Genomic DNA, 21,869 nt, shown 5'->3' with positions numbered 1-21,869 from the left:
ACTAATATACAAAATGACTACAAAGACGGGGACCAAAATGCCTATTCACTCATTTTTCATTATCAAATGATCCTTACTATACAATAATTGATTTAAATTTTAGTTTTCTTAAATTAATTATGTATATTTTGATTAATTTAATCTGTAAAATCTTTTTAAATCTTACATAATTAATATTTTTATTTTTATTTTTTAAAATTATTAAAATTTAGAACTAAACTACAGGAGCTGGCTTGTAGAGCAAAAGAAGTGGTAGGTATTGCTCCGTTGGAAGAGCAGGAGAGCCACATCTGCACATAGGTGATTTTGGCTATGCTTTTTTTGAAAAACTAGTAACATACCCGTGGGTTTTCATTTCATTTTTTATGCATGTTCAAAATAGACCTACTTATAAAAATAAATTTTATAACAATGAGACAAACATAATCAGTTGTTTAAGTTCTGCCAAAATTCAAAAGGACTTAGACATGCCAAGCAAAGAAAAATAACTAAACCATATCCCAATATATCAGGCTATTTAAGTCATTTTGTTATAGGATATTTAAAACTTGAGACCATAGACTTAAAGAAAAGAATACAAAATGAGTAACTTGAAAATGCAATAGCAAGATCGATCCAATGGGTAAGAAACAAACTCATATCTTAAAAGATATGAATTTAATTCTCGTTGCTAATATGAGAACTTTATTGATAGATAGTATCTAAATATTTCTATAAGCGCTCTCATTAGACATTAAGTTTTGTCCTAACTAAGTTTTGTCCTAACCTTAATGAACCCAGTATTCAACTCACCTAAACTTTTATATATAAAAAAATGCAATATCAAAATAGCCTTAGAGTGGTAGTATGGTGTTAAGAGCAATCTTATACTATTTTTATTTGTATTTTCTTAAATCATTAAAATATAGAACTACTACACGAGCTGGCTTGTAGAGCAAAAGAAGTGGTAGGTATTGCTCCGTTGGAAGAGCAGGAGAGTGACACGTGCACATAGGCCATTGGCTATGCTTTTTTGAAAAAAAGGAGGGTTGGGACATTAAGTTCGGGCGAAGTTTCCTCCCCTCCATGATCCCATAATTAGAACTTATTAGTTCCACGTTCTCTCTTTTTTCACACACAACATAAAATCTGTTTCTCATTGCTGAATCAAACTTTTTCTTTTCATTTTTTTTCTCTTATCTTGGTCTTGGTCTTGTCATGATATTTATATCTTCTCCTCCCTCTCTAGACATTTAGAGAGAGTAGATAGGGATACACACACCCACACACACAAGGTTTGCATGTTTTCTATTCTCATTTTTTTGATCCCAACATTAACTATAAGGGGGAGGGATAACAAGAATAGAAAAAAGGAACAACCAACATGTTGCAGAGAGCTGCAAGCAATGCATATTCATGGTGGTGGGCTAGCCACATCAGAACAAAGCAATCAAAATGGATGGAACAAAACCTCCAAGGTCAGTTTTTTTTTCCCGTCATCTTTTTGCTTGCTTTCAAACAAGGGGTGGATTGCTTCAATTCAACTTTCCAATTCATGATCTAATTTTTAATTGTTTAATTTGATCTCCATACCACATTATCTGCTAGGTAGTGCCTCATGGTTTGATCCTGATCATAGAAACTTCTTAGCATTTTCATATGAGGAAGATAGAAATGATCTTTGTTTTCACTAGTCATGATTTAATAAACATGTAAGATTTGGATGATCTGTTAGTTTAATTGTTGATTTAAACATTCAAATTATGTTTTTCACACGCGCAAAAATAAATGGTATATATGTGACTGCAATCAGAAGATTCAATTGATGATGTGTAATCATGACTTGATGGCATCAATTTAAAACCTTGATTTGCTTACTAGAAAATTAAAATTAAAGGTTCCTTCAACAATTGGCTACATGCAATGGCTTAAGTGCCATTATATGATCAGCACATCACACTTAAATGGGTATGTAATATATCTATTTACTTATAAAACTAAAATCTACGAGAAAAACTGCAGATATGGAGGAAAAGGTGCACGCTGTTTTGAAGCTCCTAGAGGAAGAGGGGGATTCCTTTGCCAAGAGAGCAGAAATGTATTATAAAAGGAGACCAGAGCTGATAAACTTTGTGGAAGAATCATTCAGGGCATACCGTTCTTTAGCGGATAGGTATGATCACATATCAACTGAGTTGCAAAATGCAAACAACACTATCGCTTCTGTGTGCCCGGATCAAGTCCCATATATGGATGATGATGATGAGGATTCGCCTAGACCGAAAACCCCGAGAAAAATGCCAGAAGGGCACAAGCCAAATATTCCTAATGTTCCAAAGGTTCCAAAGCCTCCACTTAGAGATTTAAAAAGTGTCATAACAACAGCCACAAAGAAACTCAATCCCAAGAAGGTAGTAGCATCTGCAGCTGTGGCTCCTAAAGTTCAAAAATCTGGATTGAGCAGAAAGGAGGCGCTTGCAGAGGTTGACAAGCTGCAGAAAGAGATTCTGGCATTGCAAACAGTGAAAGAGTTTGTGAAGAGTTCTTATGATAATGCCATTGCCAGGTACTGGGATACTGATCAGCAGATCCAGGGATTACAAGAGAAAGTGTCCAATTTGCAAGATGAACTTGGAGAAGGTGTTGCTATTGATGACGAGGAAGCACGGTGTTTGATGGCAGCAGCAGCTCTTAAGTCATGCCAAGAGACATTGTCACAGTTGGAACTGAAACAGGCTATATCACTTGATGAGACGAAAATTGAGACCAAAAGGGTAAAGGAAGCGAGGGAAAAGTTAAGTTCTCTCATGAATGAGTTCAATTATGATCAAATCAATTCCAAAGAGCCAAGGGCAAAAGGAGGTGTAAAAGAAATAGCTGGAACAAAGGACTTGGATGTAGATGTGGACAAAATGAATCAGCAGAGACAGGAGTTGCAGCAATTGCAGGAGAAAATAAAAGAACACTTTGAGGCTGGATCCTATTCAACTCTAACAGTGAAAGATATGGCAGAAAAGATTGATTCACTTGTGAACAAAGTTATCAACTTAGAAAGTGCAGTTTCTTCCCAGACAGCTCTTGTAAAGAGATTAAAAGTAGAAACTGATGAACTTCATACCGTGGTTCGAACTCTAGAAGGTGATAAGGAAGGCTTGATCAGTGATAAAGCTAAATTGAACGAGCAACTGAGAGAAATGGATGATAAGCTGCGTGAGGTACAGGATCTAAACCAAGTTGTTGAAGATCAGAATACCAACCTCCAAACCCATTTCACTGAAGCACATTGTAATCTAGATCATCTGTCGGAGAAAGTCCAAAAGGTGAAGCCAGATCTGGTTGCGGAAATATCACTAACACAAAGGAAGTCATCAAGGGAAGCAGAATCTGAACATGTTCCTAAAGGACTAGATGCATTGAATCAAGACAGTGTGCTATTGAATGAGGGGCATAAGGTCAATGCAACAATAGAAGATACTGTGAATTCAGACAAGGAGCTTATGGTTGCAGAAGTGGCAAAAGACGGTGTAATTCCAGAAAACAAGCCTAATAATGTCACAGGTTCACCAGAAATGAATGAGGAAACCCCAGTGGAAAACAAATCTCCAATAGAGTTGAAAGAAAGAGAGAAGTCCCCGGATTCTAACTACAGTGATGTTACAGAATCAACAGATGCTTTGAAAACTAGTAGCGGAAATAGAATGACAAAAGAAGATGAGTCTGATTGGCAGCAATTGTTGAATGGAATGCAGGATAGGGAAAAGGCTTTGCTGTCAGAGTATACTAATGCTCTTCAAAATTATGATGATATGAAGATCAGACTAGCTGAAATAGAGAAGAAAAATCAAGATGCCCTCTTTGAGTCATCTTTGCAGTTGAAAGAACTGAAGACTGCTAATGCCTTGAAAGATGAAGAAATTAGACTCCTACGTCAGAAACTAGGTGTCCTGCAGAAAAGCTTGGAGGGAATGGAGGATTTGGGAGAGTTAACTTCAGTGCAGCCGGCACCACCGGAGCAACATGACATTGAAGAATTTTTAAAAGTTGAAGAACCTGAATCTACAACATCAGCCATTGAAGAGAAGTTCCGGATGAGCATTGATGAACTTCTAGAGGAGAACCTAGACTTCTGGATGAAATTCAGTACTTCTTTTACTGGGATACAGAAATTTGAAACCACTATAAAAGATTTGCTGATTGAGGTATCAAGAATTGAGGAAAAATGTAAATCATCAGAAGGCAGTAGTAGCGTGAAATATTCATTGAAATCAGACGCAAGACCACTTTATAAACACCTTGCGGAGATTCTAAATGAACTAACAATGTGGTTGGAAAACAGTGCATTGTTGAAGGAAGAACTTCAATGTAGATTCTCTTCCTTGTGTGAAATCCAAGAAGAGATAACTACGGCACTGAAAGCCAGTGCTGAAGATGATGACTTCAAGTTCACCAGCTATCAAGCAGCCAAGTTCCAAGGCGAGGTTTTGAACATGAAACAAGAGAACAACAGAGTTGCTGATGAACTTCAAGCAGGTCTAGATCTAGTAACATCTCTCCAACTTGATGGTGAGAAGGCTCTTGCGAAGATGAATGAGCGATTTGGGCTCTCAAATTCTAACAAAAGCCAGAGATCTTCAGATTCCCAGAACTCAGTTCCTCTCAGGTCATTCATCTTTGGTGTCAAACCAAAGAAACAAAAACAATCAATCTTCTCCTGCATGACCCCTGGAATGCATAGGAAATACCGTGGTCATAGAGGATAAAGACGTCTGTAAAATGTTTGTACCACATTTTTATCTCTACAAAATTCATATATTGGTTTCATTAGATAGTGTATTGAGATTTGAGTGTGCCTTTTTACTTAAAGGGAAGCAATTCATTTTCTGCTTGTCTATAAATAGTCAGAAAGTATACCAAATGTAGGCTCCAGTTTGCCCTTTGTATTTTTGAGCCCTTTTCATCATATATATATATCAATGCTCCTTGTTCTGTGTTAGAAATTTTGTCTTCTAAGTACCAAATTTCCTATGAATGAAATCTTGTGAAGGAAGTCAAAGGCTTTCAGTGTGTAAGAATCTCGTGTTTTTTATTGATATCATTCAAAGTGTATGTACCCCGAAGGACTTGTTATGTTCTTAATTCTTTTATTCTGCAATCTCTTCATGATTATTAGAAGACAATTAGAATGAAAAATAAAATTCCGAAATATGGTCAATATGAAATGTAAAATTACATTCCGAAATACACCCCTTTTTGGCTTCCAAATGACCAATCGGAAAGGTAAAAAAATTCCAAAAAAAGTGCTGGAAGCAACAACCCTTTACACTCTACAGTGCAATGTGCAACGTTGACAACGTCAACAACAAGGCTTTGAATATACGACAAATGTACTAACGAAGTGCAACCAGTTCAACTACACTCCCAAGACTTAAGCCTGTGTGATTTATAACAATGCTCAATTTTGTTTAATGTCGTAACAACAGTTTTAAAGTAAAATTAATGGATAAAATTATTTTAAATACCTATACCAATCATGATTAAAAATTCAAAATTAATCATGATTGGGATTAAGATTAGTTGAAACGTGGTGAACCATTTGTTGTTACAAATGGTTAAAATATTCACATTTTATTCTCTAAAGTACAAACTACACTTTAGAGGAGCTCAATCCACTTGATAACAATAATAGCATTGTGCTTTCAAATACACTTTTTTTTTTTTTAATTTGTGGACATTTTCAAATATTCAATTTGTCTCCGTTATCAATTTTTATAGGCAAATGTTAACAAATGTCTTAAGAATACTAATTAAGAACTAAGAATATTTTTTTTGGAAGACGCAAAGTTGTACTTCCCATAATTTTTTTTCTCGTTCTCATGTAATTCACACATATTTTTTTTTTCAGTTTAAATCATTCTTATATAACATGAGATGCTCACATTTATTCCAATCCTGAATTACGTACACTAACACTTAACACTTAACGGTCTTTCAGTTATTCCGCAATACCCCTCAATTATTCAAATAACACTTCTGAAGCTATATGGGCTCCCCTTCCACTGGCTATGTAAAGGCCAACGTGATGCATCAACTCCTGCAATATAGAAAACAAGAATAAATAAATAAACGCTGAATAAATTCATCCATTTTATCACAAATGTTGTTTTGAATTCTTTTAATTTATCGTGTAAAGACCAGCATGACAATTGCTTGCAATTTGACGGTCACAAAGACACAAACCAATGAAACCATGTTAGTGCTGACAATGGAAACCAAGGGGGGAAAAGCTCAGATTTTTTGTTTAGCAATAGGAAGGTTAGGCTTCAAAAAGAGAGCACAAAATTTGCAGAAATGAAACATTCTATCAACCAAAACTGAAAACTTAGCACTAGTCGCAGATAACCTCGTAGGGGATGGTTGAAACATTTATCTAAAAATCCCTTCTGGCCAAGTTTATTCACATCCTTAATGAAGGTCATGATGGGTCAAGGGAATAAAAGTTTCTGATTTTCAAATGTCCCATTGCTAAGAATGTAAGTAAGTCATATGTGTTTAAACTTATTTAGCATCTAAATACAGCACAAATGTCAGCAAAAACAAGCTCTGAAGAATGTATAAGAGCTCATAACCACAGAGGTTGTTGTGAAGTGTTCATTGTCATATAGTAACAGAGCACGGATACGTGTTTCCCAGCATAAGTCGGCTTTCTTAGATACAATTAAGTGATTCTTGATGTCAGATGAACTACCATCGTCCAGCATCTAAATATTTAGGTTATGCTTATTATCTACTTCCAGGCTATTGAGATTATGTTTAAAATTTCTGTAATACAAGTCAACTCTGAAAAACAATATAGTTGCAAGGTCTAAAATAATCACAACCAACACTAGAAAGAAAAGAAATGTCTTCTGACTCTTAGTGCTGATGCTTAGGTAATTACGATATAAATTCAAGCAAAGCAACATTTTAATAATCAAGTGTTCCACCAAAAGACAAACTTCGACTTGATCAAGTACCTGTGGATGAGATACAAAATCCTTGTTGGTTTTGGCCACATGCAATGGCAAATCATAAGTAGCACAAGCTTGGGAAGACACGATCACATTTTCCAGAGGAGTAAGGAAACCACGGTTTCTCACAGACAAGACAGAAGAGACAAAATCCAGCACACATATATCAGTGCATATCCCAGCAACCAAAATCTGTAACAAGAAAAACCCAGACCCTAAGAACCTCAATAAAAATCTGAACTACATTAAATAATATCAAAAAATCATTCAACCTATGCCATGAATAAGTCTAGACAATTTAGATGTGGTGATAAATAGCAAAGGACATATTTAATTTTGACACAGTAACAGTGTAAAAGATTTTAATATCTTGATTTAGAGCAAAGTTTAATCCTTCTAGTTTTTAATTAGAATTTGGGTCCCTGGAATAATTTTTGGTGGTTTTAGTGCATTTTTGGTTTGCCATATGCAGCCTTGCAACATGCTTTCCAAAGCTGCAAATGAAGAAGGAATCACCTTGGTGGATTGGAAAAAACGTGGGTTATGTTCAACCCAACATTTTCCCAAACACACCCTTACTCCCTATACTTCTATTTATTTAGTTTTTATTCTTACCAGTAAGTATTAATTCGTATATTTTTCATGTGTGTCTTAACTTCTATAGTTTCTATCTATATATCAAAAGTACATTGTCATTATATTTTATAAGGAATCGGTTAGTGTAGCTTTAATTTAGATATAGGTTAGTTGGTTACTAGTATAAAACAACGGATAACCTGTGAAGAATATATATATATATATATATATATATATATATATATATATATATAACTAATAAAATCACATCAACCTTAATTAAGGTTTAAACCCAGTGTCTTACTGTCTTACACTACCTGTTTCAAAAATTTGAAGCTTCTCATGCAACCTTATTTACTCCAATAACTTGGCACTTTCATGCTTAAAATTTCTATACTAACAGAGAACCAATTTCAAAGCAAATGCTTACTTGTTTTATTTGATTATTTTTCACCCAATCAATGAAGACATTAGAGCCATCTTTCTCAGTTGACCCAAGGAATCCATCAATGCATTCTTTTTGCCTGAGTGTTGCATTTGGGTCATTTTCCAACCACAGCAGATCTTCAATTCAGAGGAAACCAAACCAAACAAAACCAATAAGCACATATCCTCATACCAACGCAATAGTTTTAATGAACTCAAATCTTATTACCGCAAAAGAAATATGGAAGTGTTTGGCACACAAAAAGGACAAGACAAAATTCTATGTTGTTCCATTCTGTTTGTTTCAACTCAACCAATAAACAATGTCAACTTTTTAAGCACGCCAAACATAAAATAAAGCCTATATGTTCTCTCACCTACCATTCCAACACGCCTCTACCAAAAACTACCTACAACTACAACAACCTAAAATAAAGGGTTTAATTTTCATGGACTATTAGTGTCTTATATTGTCAACTATTAAAAATGATTTCATATATCAATTTTAAAGTAATTATTATAAAAATCGTCCATAACAATTATTCTTAAAGTTTGAGTTTGGGCCTAACTCAAACTTAAAAGTTAGCTGATTTAGTAAGCGTTATCCCTCATTTATATACATTATTCAAGAACTATCTATAGTCAATGCAGAATATGGACTTTTTACCAATACACCTTCTCTCGTCCACCACTATTGGGCTTGGTATGTAGGTAATATGATAAGTGGCTCAATAATGAATTTAGGATAGACTCTCTTATCATCTTACAATTTGAGTTTAAATCTAATTTAACCTTAAAAACTAGCTTATAGAGTGAGGGTTGCAACTTATCGAAAACAGATAAATAAGGATTTACAACAATCCGGGCAGCTTGCTCAACCAACTGAGCTATATCACCTTAACGCGAATTTTTTTTTTTCAATTATTATGATTGGATAACAATGTAAAAACAATACTTAAAGTGCATTTTAATTAAATTCTAAATGAAATTACCAGGAACCAATTTTTCTTCGCCTGATCCTATAATACAGTGTGGTGGATAAGGGGGTTCGGGTTTGTCGGGGTGATGGCAATCAAGGAAAGCAAAAATTGGCCACTTTCTCTCAGAGAATGCTTTGGACAGCCTCAGAGATTCTTTTACCATCTGAGAAATTCGTTCATCTGGTTCTTTCGGCGCCTACACAACACCACAAGTGACAAAAACGAAATTGTATCACATCACATAATATGCAATACCAATATAATAATTAATTAAGTACATAAAAAAATGCCAACGAAAACAGACAAAGGGAGAATCGTGGTTTTGGCAAGTTACAAGAAAATAAAAACAAAAAATGAAGTTGTGTATTTACCAAATTGCCAGCTCCAACGGTGCAGAAGCCATTGACAACATCGACGAGTACGAGGCCGGTTATGATGTCTGCAGACAAAGTCAGAGGTTGTTGCTTCACAGGAATCTCCTCTCTCAGCAGCTCGGCAGTGTTGGAAGAAACCATGTTTGTTCTGGGGCCGTGTTGTTTGAGCCTAGATTAGATTCCAAATAAGACCTTGACCACAGAACATTATATAAGATGATAATCTTTAATTAAATATTAATATTTATAAACCCTTGTTAGAAATATAAGTTAAAACGTCAGCTTTAGTTTATTATGTTTTAGTATTTTTTATTTTAATAAAATAAAAAAATCAAAATAAATTTTTTAAAATTTTAAAAATTAAAATAAAACTTTTGAAAACATAAAAAATAAAATATAATTACAATAAAATATTCTCCTATTACATTTATTTTCATGTGAATATTCTCTTCTTAAGCTGTCTCGTGAGATGGTGGTGAGCTTTATTTTCCTATCATGCATTTCATATATCTTTTTGTACTTTTAATATGAACTGTACAGTTTATAGCTACAATAAAATATCATATATTTAATCTTGCTAAACTTGTTTGCAATCGAAACTATTTTCAAACATATAATTCGTCTTTAAAATTCCAACACATAGCATGTACTGATATATTCTCTTATACTTTTAAATAACTTAATTATTTAAATTAACATTTATCTATGTTTAATTTATCATTTTTAATATCGTTAGTTTTAACTTGAGTTTTACTATTTTATATAATATCAATAATTAAAAATATTAATGTTGTTTTATAAAATATTTATCATAAATATAAAATGTAATTTATAAGTACAAAATATTTATTAATTACATATTTTAGTTATAATATAATTTATATATTTAAAATATTTATTTATTATAAATTTTATTTGCACAAAATAATCATTTATCCTGTGAAATGTAGGTGCTAAAATATTAGTTTTATAATATTTTTTAACAAATCAATTTCAAATTAAGTCTTTTGACTCTTAAAATTTCACTTACCTCGAGCCATTTTCCATTGGTACGTTAAGTCTGTATTTTAAAAATCAGGCTGACAATGTTAAATGATTTCAGTATTTCACAACATGGTGTCTGTATTTTAATATGTTGATTTTTTTATTACATAATTATTGCATTTTATAATTTATGAGGTTGTTTAATTGTTTCACAATAGGTTTTTTAGTACCAGGAATATAGGATGGAAAAAAAAAATTCTAGCCTACATTTATTATGAAGTAATGAAATAATTAATCTCGAATATACTTTTTTTACTTGGGTAAATTATAATCTCACCTACAACTAATATTTAATCCAGGTGGGGTATCCAACATTTATTCATATTGAAGAGACTAGAGGTTGTGAAATGCTTGAGTGCTTAACCCACTCAGCTGATTTATATTTATATAGACTTAGGGAGTAAATACAATGTGAAATTTACAAGAATATTAATGAAGTTCTAGTACCTATGTACATGCATGTGAATTCCTAGATACATGAATATGTGATTAACTAGGTACATTAATAACTATTCTTTGTTGGAACAAGTACCCATACAATGTGTGGAACATCTACCCATACAATGTGTGTTGGAACAAGTACCCATACAATGTGTGGAATAACTACCCATACAATGTGTGTAATTCCAACACTCCCCCTCAAGCTGGAGCATATAAGTCAAATGCTCCAAGTTTGGAACAAATATTTTGAATTCTAGGTCCCCTTAGAGATTTTGTAAAGATGTATGCTAGTTGATCATTAGAACTAACAAATTCAATAATAACTTCCTTAGAAATGACTTTCTCCCGGACAAAATGACAATCAATCTCAATACATTTAGTTCTCTCATGGAATACTGGATTAGAAGCTATATGTAGGGCTGCCTGATTATCACAACATAGCTTCATTTGTTGAGTATTTCCAAACTTCAATTCTTGAAGAAGTTGTTTAATCCAAATGAGCTCACATGTGGCTACAGCCATAGCTCTATATTCAGCCTCTGCACTAGACCATGCAACAACATTTTGCTTCTTACTCTTCCATGAGACAAGATTTCCTCAACAGATACATAATATCCTGAAGTGGAACACCTATCAATGGGTGATCCTATGCAATATGTATCGCAAAATCCAACTATTTGAGTGTTTCCTTTGTCTTCATAGAGTAGTCCTTATCCTGGGGTCCTTTTAATGTATCTCAAAATTCGAATTACTGCATCCCAATGATCATTATAAGGAGACTGTATGAATTGACTCACCACTCCAACTGCAAAGGAAATATCTGGCCTTGTAATAGTGAGGTAGATAAGCTTCCCAACCAATCTCTAATATCTTTCAGGATCAGAATAAGGCTCCCCCTGATTGGGTAGCAATTTTTGACTTGGATCCATGGGACTATCAATTGGTCTATAATTTAACATACCAGTTTCTTTAAGTATGTCTAACGCATACTTCCTTTGTGAGATGATAATCCCATCTTTTGACTAAGCAACCTCAATTCCAAGAAAATATTTAATTTTTCCCAAATCCTTAGTCTGAAAATGACTAAATAAATGTTCCTTCAGTTGAGAAATTTTTTCTTGGTCATTTCCTGTGATGGCTATATCATCTACATAGACCACCATGTAAACACATCTACTCAATAAGGTATGACAATAAAAAACTGATTGGTCTGCTTCACTTCATTTCATCCCAAATGTCTGAACAACTAAGCTAAATTTTCCAAACCAAGCTCGGGGGGATTGTTTGAGTCTATAAAGAGACCTTCGAAGTTTGCAAACCAAGCTAGACTCCCCCTAAGCAACAAATCTCGGTGGTTGCTCCATATAAATCTCCTCTTCTAATTCCCCGTGTAGGAATTCATTTTTAATATCCAACTGATACAGTGGCCAATGACAGATGGCAGCTATGGCAAGAAAGAGTCGAACAGAAGTAATTTTAGCCACAGGGGAGAAAGTATCTCCATAATCTGAGTATAACCTTTGGCTACCAATCAAGCTTTGAGGCGATCAATCTATCCATTGGTCCCAACTTTTATAGCATATACCCATCGACAACCAATAGGTTTCTTGCCTGGGGGAAGAGGAACCAGCTCCCAAGTACCATTATGCTCTAAAGCCTGCATTTCATCAGTCATGGCTTGTTGCCATCCCGGATGATCAAGTGCTTCACAAAGATTTTTAGGAAGAGAAACAGAAGATAAAGAGGAAAAAAATAATGGTACAAAGAAGAAAGACGATGATAACTTGTGAAGTTATAAATAGGATAAGGATTACGTGTAGACCGAATATCTTTCCTAAGAGCAATAGGCAAGTCAAGATTCTCTTTGGGTAGGTCCATGGTCGGGTTGTCTACTGGAGTAGGACATGATTCAGCTGGTCTTTCATTACCTTCAAGTTCTGCGTTAGGAATTCGAGGATGACATCGATATACGATGGGCGATCTTTGAGTCTGCTCAAGTGGAAGATTGTCAAAAATATCTATGGTAGAATCTACAGTTGACTCTAATTCTTGCAAAGAAGGTGATGGACCAAGATAGGGAATAGGAAAAACTTCTTGAAGAGTATTGGACTCAACCTTGGAGGGAGCAAAGTATGGCTTTTCTTCAAAAAAAAAAGTTACATCTGCAGAGATATAATAACAATTGTGAATAAGAGAGTAACATTGGTAACCTTTCTATAATCTGGAATATCCAAGGAAAACACATTTGATGGCTTGAGCAGCAAGCTTATCAAGACCTGGAGACAAGTTATGAACAAAACAAGTGCATCCAAAAATACGTGGATCAACATGAAACAATAGTTTTTTAGGAAACAAAATGGAATGTGGTATTTTATTTTTAATAGAGGAAGAAGGCATCCGATTTATCAAAAATTAGGTTGTCAAAACTGCTTCACCCCAATGTCGGATAGGTACATTGGCAAGAAGTAATAATGTCCGAGCAGTCTCAACAAGATGCCTATTATTCCTTTCGACAATGCCATTCTGTTGAGGAGTATGAGGACAAGATGACTGATGGAGAATGCCCTACGCTGACAAAAAAGAAGAAATAGCAGAAGAAAAGTATTCTTTTGCATTATCACTCCTAAGGATGTTAATTGTCTTACCAAACTGAGTTTTAATTTCATTAACAAAAGAAGTGAGAATGGACAAAATTTCAAATCGTTCTTTCATTAAGAAAACCCAAGTACATCGAGAAAATTCATCAATGAAAGTAACGAAATATATATAACCCATAGATGAAACACAACTAAGACCCTATATATCAGAGTGAATAACCGAAAAAGGGGAATCAACATAACTTTCAACATGCCTAAAAGAAGAACGAACATGCTTTCCTAGTTGACATGACTCACAAAATAGGTCCTTTGTTTTTTTAAGACTCGAAACCATTATTTTTAATTTAGATAAATGTGGGTGTCCCAAACATTCATAAAATGAGCTTTGGTGATGTGGCACTGCAAACCCAAGAAATATTAGGCTTGAGGTAGTAAAGACCATGAGATTCATGTCCTACGCCAATCGTCCAACCCGTACCACGTTCCTGTATGACAAAGGAGTTAGCATCAAATGTTACCGAATAATTACGAGAACGAGTAAGCTGACTAAGAGATATTATATTGAAAGGACAACTAGGTATAAGCAAAACAGAGTTTAAAGACAAAGAAGAAGTGGGTGATACATGGCTGATTCTTGTTGCTGCAACTCTAGAATCATCGGCTAAAGTAATGAAATGAGGAATTTTAGGAGGAGAGAGGGATGAAAATAAAGAACTATTACCAACAATGTGATCAGAAGCACCTGAATCAATTATCCATGGACTTTGATTATTACCAGATTAGGAAATGCAGGCAGAGGAGATATGACCACTTATAGTAGATGATGTTAGAGATTCCTTGGTAGCTTTTAGCTGGAGATACTCTTCATAGTCAGCCTTCGAAAACTTTATCTCAGATGTTTCAGACTTTGAAATATTCATCAATTTTTCAAGGAATTCGTGAATAGAATAAAAAGTGTCTTGTGTGTGGCCTACTCTCTTACTATAAGAACATTGAGGGCGACCTCCTCTTCCAGCTCGTCCTCCTCGGTTTCCTCAACCACCTTGTCCCCCTTGATTAGATACCATGGCAGGAGTTTAAATACTGTCAACTGAATTTCCTCCTATTTTTGGTGAGGGGACTCAAAGGAGTCGGGTAATTAAATTCTCTAGAGAAGGAACTTCTTGACCAGTTAAGACTTGGTCACGAATATGATCAAAATTTGGATGCATCCCACGTAGTACCAACACCATATATAGATTATCAAGTTTTGTCTTTATGTCTTCAAGTTTATCGGCTTCCAATGATAATTTTAACTCCTCCACTACAGATTGGGCTTCGAAACATAGGCAACCATGTCATGATCAGTTTGTTTAAGAGTGGCCAATTTCTGAGCAGCATCATACAATTGTTGAATGTCATTAGCAAAAACACTTTGTGCCTTTTTCCAGAAAGAATAACAAGTTTTGAAGGCTCTAAAATTTGTTAGTATAGTTGGCTCAGCAGACTGCCACAAGAGAACATAAAGCTGATAATCAAGTTTCTTCCACTACTCGCGTTTGTCTTCTTAAATCTTTTTTGAGGATTGCTCTAGATGTTCATGATAACCTTGGCCAAGAAACCAAAGTTCAATAGAGGCTGACCATGCTAAATAATTTTTTCCATTCAATTTTTTTGAAGTGAATGTTGGTGTTCCAGAGATAGAGAAGTCAGGACCATCAGTTTTCTGAGAGTCTGAAGTCATTTCAACACTTGTCAAGGAACTGTCTAATCGAAGAACTGATCACCTAGGAAGGAAGAGGAAAGGCCGACGATTTTTGGTGAGGGTGACCAAGGCGGCCTTGGATAATGGGTAGGTCGGTGGAAGAGACTTTTGGATATTGAGGTTGTTGTTTGGACAATGGGACAAAGACGGGACTTTAGGTTCTGCTAACCAGATGCAGAAACTTTTAAAGAATAAACAAGGTGGCTCTAGATATAATATTGAAAAGACTAGAGGTTGTGAAATGCTTGAGTGCTTAACCCACTCAGCTCTTCTATATTTATATAGACTTAGGGAGTAAATACAATGTGAAATTTACAAGAATATTAATGAAGTTCTAGTACCTATGTGCATGCATGTGAATTTCTAGATACATGAATATGTGATTAACTAGGTACATTAATAAGTATTCTTTGTTGGAATAAGTACCCATAAAATGTGTAGATCAACTACCCATACAATGTGTGTAATTCCAACACTTGGAACAAGTACCCATACAATGTGAGGAACAACTACCCATACAATGTGTGTAATTCCAATAATTCACGTGGACAAAAACTCCCTTGTGAGTAAAAATACACATATACCCTCCTCTTACCTACTATCACACTATCCTCTCAATGATTCCTTCATTTATGTTTTCTAATTTTTTTTTTCATTCTCAAAATTTTCATTCATGAGCCAATTTTATATATATAACCAATCGTATGAATTCTACCCACAATAATTTTTTGTTCATGGTTAGTTGTTCCTTGCATGTCTGATATGGTACAAATAGGTATATCTATACTATGGGTTATACTCTAATGAATAGTAAGAAAGATTTTATCATGGAAACGTGAAATGTATAACATTTTCAGTATAATTTATTTGTTATTTGTTGATCTCATAATAAAGTTGTTTATTTTATGAAAAAATATCATCTTTTACATAATAAGAATATTTTAGTAATTATAATATATATTCCCAGGAAAAAATAATTTAACCAACATATGTCTTAATCATTCCCAAAAATATAAAAAATATTTTCAACCAATTTTAGTTAACCAAACACATTTTTTATTAAACATCCAAGAATTCATTGGCCATGGCCTCCATATTAAACATGTTGGTATCAACTTTGCAATTAACAACATGGACAAATTAATATGCCTTCCTCCAAAAATTCAATACTATAGTATTCACGAGAAGTAAAGGTAACGAGACCCACCAAAGGGATCCTTGCGCAAGATTGACATGTTAGCAGCAATGATACACACACTTTAAAACGTTGGTGAAAGATTTGAGCAAGGAACAAAATGAGAAGAAATAACAACATTAAAGAAACACGATGAATTTATCCAACAAAGACTTCGACATAGTTGATATAGAAATGAATCTTCATATTGGTTGATAGTAATGGAGGAAAACATGGCAAAGGTGTTGATGGGCAGCCACAAAGAAACGAGGAAGAAGGTTACATAAAAAAGATGGAGGGAAAAAGGTTACGTCGAAAAGATAGAGGAATATATGTGTTGGAGTATAGATATGAGGTGAAGTCTGTCGCAACCTACCCTTTGATGGAAGTGCAGGCAAAAATCCAAAGCAACATCTCCCAAAAAGGAAAATACGTAGGAGTCGCCACCAACGTTTATTCGAGGAAAATGTTAGAAAAACCAAAAAGAGGTCTGTGAATTTTGAAAATAAGGGTTCGGGAGTTGTTCACGCATGGGGAAGGTATCAGCACCCCACGCGTTCGTCACAAGGGATAGTAGCCTTTAATCAGGTGTGCATAACGTGACTTCAAAATTATGTATTTTCCCTTTTTATATTTTTTTACTTTTTGGGGTTGACAAGGGTGTTGCCCTTGCTCCTATGTATCCTCAAGTGTGATGAGGAATTCAGACCTACGTAGTTCTTTAAGTCTGAATGTTTGTATGTTAAATTGATTTTATGTTTTTGGAAGATTCATTTTAATTGCGAACAAAAAGTCGTTTAAGGCGTTGGACCTTGAAACGATGTTTTAAATTTTGAAAAGCGAAGAGAATCCTTAAGACGTTGGATCTTGAAACGATCTTTTAAATTTGAAAAATGGAGAGAATCGTTAAGGCGTTGGACCTTGAAATGATCTAAAGTGATATCTGATAAAAAGAAGTTAGTTATGAGTTGGTTTTATCTTGGTTTTGTTCATTAACTTTCAATTTTTTTAAAGACAACTTTACAACACTAGTGATCGGTTAAGATTAAACTTTACAAAGAAAAACGAAATCGTCGATGATAGATGGAGAAGATGAATGTGCACATAATAACAAGGGGGAACCCTAAGGATACATAGATCACATTCAAATCTTAAAAACAAAACTAACCGAAGGTCGCACGAAGAACACCGAACAAGTAACAAAGTAGGAATTGATCCCAGTCACGATTCGGTAGCGCCTCGACTTCGTTTCATCTTCTTTCTTCTTCTTTTTTCTCTCTTCTCTCAATTCTCTCCACTTCTGAGCCTTGGAACCCCTTCCTCAACTCCCCTTCATTCCTATTTATAGAAAAAAAAGGGCACTTGGGACCATGGTAACTCGCCCAGGCGAGTTGGAGGCTTACTCCTGAAGTACATGGCTCGCACAGGCGAGCTGGTTCCTTCAGGCTGAAGTAATTTGGGGGCCCAGATGAGCCAGAGGCTAGCCTAGGCAAGCTAGGGTCCAGGAAACTCAATAAAAAGACCCTTTTGCCCCTCCTTTTGGTACCTTTTGCATTCTTGATCATAATATAGAATGATCTTTCGTCTTGTGTGGTAACTGGTGTCGAACAACGCAGTTCGGCTAGCGAGAATCCAAACATTAGTGAATAGTAGTCTCCGAACAAAATTAGGATATGACAGTTGCCTGTCTTTACTTATCTTATATTTCAAATAAAAGGGAAGTAAAGATAAGGACACTAATTTCGTTCGAGTGACCTTGCTATTTGACTGGGCAATTAGCGAAAACCAAAGAAGTAAAACTTGTAAAAAAAAAGGACATTGAAGTCCTATAAAACGTAAAATGGAGGACATTGAATTATTTTTTTTCAAAGCATAGAAATAGAGGACATTGAGTCCTAAGAAGCACAAAGACAAGGACATTGAGTCCTATAAAAGACAGAAGATGTTGAAGTCTTATAAAGTGTAAAAGACAGAAGACATTGAAGTCTTGTAAATGTAAATGAAGACATTGTAGTCTTTTGAAAGCGTAAATGACTGAAGACATTGAAGTCTTTGAAATGTAAATGAAGACATTGTAGTCTTTTGAAAGCGTAAATGACTAAAGACATTGAAGTCTTTGAAATGTAAATAAAGACATTGTAGTCTTTTGAAAGCGTAAATGACTGAAGACATTGAAATCTTTGAAATGTAAATGAAGACATTGTAGTCTTTTGAAAGCATAAAGGTAGAGGACTTTGAGTCATATGAAAGATAAAGGCAAGGACTTTGAATCCTATGAAAGGTAACAGCGAGAACTTTGAGTCCTATGAAAGATAAAAATAAGGACTTTGAGTCCTGTGAAAGATAAAAGCGAGGACCTTGAGTCCTGTGAAAAATAAAAGCGAGGACTTTGAGTCCTGTAAAAGATAAAGGCGAGGACTTCCAGTCCTATGAAAGATAAAAATAAGGACTTTGAGTTCTGTTAAAGATAAAAGCGAGGACTTTGAGTCCTGTGAAAGATAAAAGCGAGGACTTTGAGTCCAGTGAAAGATAAAGGCGAGGACTTTGAGTCCTGTGAAAGATAAAAGTGAGGACTTTAAGTCATGTGAAAGATAAAAAGCAAGGACTTTGATACCTATGAAAGATAAAGGTGAGGACTTTGATTCCTGTGAAAGATAAAAGCGAGGACTTTGAGTCCCATGAAACAAGCCAATAGGTACTAGTACCAAAGGGCTTAACCTTATGAGAAAGCAAGAGGTTGACTCTTTGAGAGGGCCTCTCATCCTAAACTCCAAAGATAGGACATTAAATTTGGGAAATTGGTATATAAAGAGAAATCTATGCACTTATAGCCTAATATGAACATGATTTTTGGATGCAGATGCATGGAACCTTCATCTCGAAATGCATTAAATGTAGGCTTTGTATCTAGTAATGCAAAATGTTTCAAATCATGAAAATTGTGTAATGCTCATGACATTCTTTCCTATTTTGTGATTTTGATTTAGATTTGATTTTTTTTTCTTTTTTTTTTTCTTTTTGTGGAAAACATAGATTGACTGTTTCTTTCTGAAAGACGTGATAACTCATGAGACCTCATCCTATCTTTTTGCTAATCTTTTCAGGGACTCCCTCAGAGTTTATGTTTTGTTTGATTTAGTCACTTGACAATTTTGGAGTGACGACAATGGAGTCGTTTGACATTTAATCAATCAATCGAAATATTGATCCTAGGGTTTTTCCCTTTCTTTTTAAAAAACTTTGATTATTTTGCACAACAATAAAACATAAGGCTTTGGGATCGATCATGTGCCCTATTGAAGGATGGTAATGGATTGTCATACTTTGGTATGTGACCAAGTGAAACTTTCCCGATTTAAGAACGTAGACTGATGCCAAGGGTCTATCGATCCCGCTGAAACTTGATGACATGGGTTGATCCCGAAAGAATTTATACAACAAAGGTCACCCTTGGATTCAAAAGGAATCCTAAGGATTCTGTATGAGCGACTAACATCAAAGGTACCCTACTATCACAATTGTCTTTGAGCATTTTCCATGAGCTCCTGGTCGAATGAGTTTTCTTCTCAAATGTACAAGTGCGAAACCTCGAGGATTCTTTTATATATATATATATATATATATATATATATATATATATATATATATATATATATATATATATATATATATATTCAACAATCACAAGCATGTGTGGGTTTCATTCCAGAATCCTAACTTAAAATCAAATTAGTCATTCCTTGATCCACATGGGCTTTATTGGGCTTGTAACGTGGTCAGGGGTAAGAGGGCTATGAAAGAAAGGATTAGAGAGGCTCAAAGAGTGTTTAAGGGTTATATTGAGTAAGAACCTTGAGGGCGTTGCTTGTACTTTGTTCATTTCAACTCTTGGGTTGGGCTCTACTCCTTTTGTCATATACATTAATCCTTCTTGCACTTTTGTGTCTTTCTTGTAAAATTTGGAGATCTTTTGTCTCTCTCTTTTTTTTCACTTGAGGCTCATGCATGGTGCCCCTCACTGCCCCAGTGTAGGGCACTGAGGTATCTATTACTGTCTTTTGTCATGACCTTGTAGCAAGGAAAAAAAAAAGAAACTGTGCAGGTTCTCGAAAATGAATTTTCAAGGACGAGAAATATTTACAAGATTTTCAATTGACATATTAAGTTGAATGACTCTTGTTCTTGACAACTCACTTTTCTCTCAAAAGAAAACCTTTAAGAATGATAAAATGAGGTCACATGAATATCTGTACTTTTTATTTTTTATTTGAAACATAGTCAATCAAACATGTTTTTTTTTTAACTTTTTACTTTACTCGTCGTTTACGGCACCCTCACCAAATCTGGAGAACAAGCAATTTATGATTGAACAGACTTGGAGATCAACTCAGTATCGCAGGTCACTTGAGCAAATAAACCAACAGCTTACATTCACATTCTAGTGAAAGTTAAGAAAGCAAAGATGTAATTGTGAGAGAATGAGAGATTGAGGAATCTTTGCTAGGATTATGGCTACCATTGCATTATTGAGTAGATATGAGAGTAAGTTAGCGTACGACACTGAAATCGGGGTGAATTCTACAGACTTCTTTTCTGGAAATTCCTTCCCTGGTTGGTGTTTTGGTTCGTGGTAAGGGTGGTGTTTGGTATCGAATGTACGGAAGACGAGCTTTATGGCTGATTTAGGGGTGACCTTTATGGATGATTGAGTGTTCTTGGCTAATAGGGTGATGGGTAATGAAAAGGGCTGATATTGGCTGAGTATTGATATTGTTGAGCTGGTGGGAAATTTGGCCATGTAGGAACGACACTTACAACATGGGTTCCTCCCCCCTTCTTATTCTCTCCATTTGCCCCAGGCTTCATATTCATCAAAGTAGGATAATCAAATTTGCCTCTTCTCAGACCCACTTTGATCATTTCACCGGCAAAAACTAAATCGGAAAAGCTTGAAGGTGTGTAACCCACCATCTTTTCATAGTAGAACACCGGCAATGTGTCTACTATCATTGTTATCATCTCCCTCTCCACCATTGGGCGTACTACGTGAGCTGCTAGATCCCTCCACCTTTGGGCGTATTCTTTGAAAGATTCATGCTTCTTCTTACACATGTTCTGTATATCCGAAGCCATATCAGAATTGTACTGATACTGCCTAATGAAGGCAACCATTATGTCCTTCCAAGAATGGACTCGAGAAGGTTCCAAATTAGTATACCAAGTGACGGTTGCCCTAGTAAGACTTTCTTGAAAGAAATGCATCAACAATTTTTCATTTTTTGAGTATGCCCCCATTTTCCTGTTGTACATCTTCATGTGATTCTTAGGACAAGTAGTCCCCTTGTACTTATCGAAATTTGGCACCTTGAACTTCAGAGAGATAACGACGTCGGGCACTACGCACAGTTCTGCCATGTCAGAAAAGGCATAATCTCTGCCTCCTTCAATAGCCCTCATCTTTTCCTGTATATGATTAAATTTCTCCCTTTCCACCATGGCAGGAGGTAGTCTTTCCAACGCAAAATGG

At 35.1% G+C, this 21,869-nt stretch overlaps 2 protein-coding genes across 2 annotated transcripts; one reads left to right on the top strand and one right to left on the bottom strand.

Annotated features, from left to right (window-relative positions):
• Window positions 1-1,070: 1,070 nt before the first annotated feature.
• On the top strand, window positions 1,071-4,925 carry LOC100816005 (protein NETWORKED 2D). The gene is made up of 2 exons (XM_006585861.4): window positions 1,071-1,457; window positions 2,002-4,925. The coding sequence occupies exons 1-2, from the start codon at window positions 1,364-1,366 to the stop codon at window positions 4,737-4,739; spliced, it is 2,832 nt and encodes a 943-aa protein (XP_006585924.1). The 5' UTR covers window positions 1,071-1,363; the 3' UTR covers window positions 4,740-4,925.
• A 555-nt stretch (window positions 4,926-5,480) lies between these two features.
• Window positions 5,481-9,535, bottom strand: LOC100796282 (nicotinamidase 1). The gene is made up of 5 exons (XM_003531933.5): window positions 9,340-9,535; window positions 8,981-9,164; window positions 7,993-8,126; window positions 6,993-7,178; window positions 5,481-6,070 (listed from the first exon to the last, which is right to left on the bottom strand). The coding sequence occupies exons 1-5, from the start codon at window positions 9,481-9,483 to the stop codon at window positions 5,993-5,995; spliced, it is 726 nt and encodes a 241-aa protein (XP_003531981.1). The 5' UTR covers window positions 9,484-9,535; the 3' UTR covers window positions 5,481-5,992.
• Between the last annotated feature and the right edge of the window lie 12,334 nt (window positions 9,536-21,869).

Source organism: Glycine max, chromosome 8 (genome assembly GCF_000004515.6).
Source record: "Glycine max cultivar Williams 82 chromosome 8, Glycine_max_v4.0, whole genome shotgun sequence".
In the NCBI taxonomy this organism is placed as follows: domain Eukaryota; kingdom Viridiplantae; phylum Streptophyta; class Magnoliopsida; order Fabales; family Fabaceae; genus Glycine; species Glycine max.
Note: the sequence above shows the minus strand (reverse complement) of the source record. Positions and strands in the feature narration are given on the sequence as shown.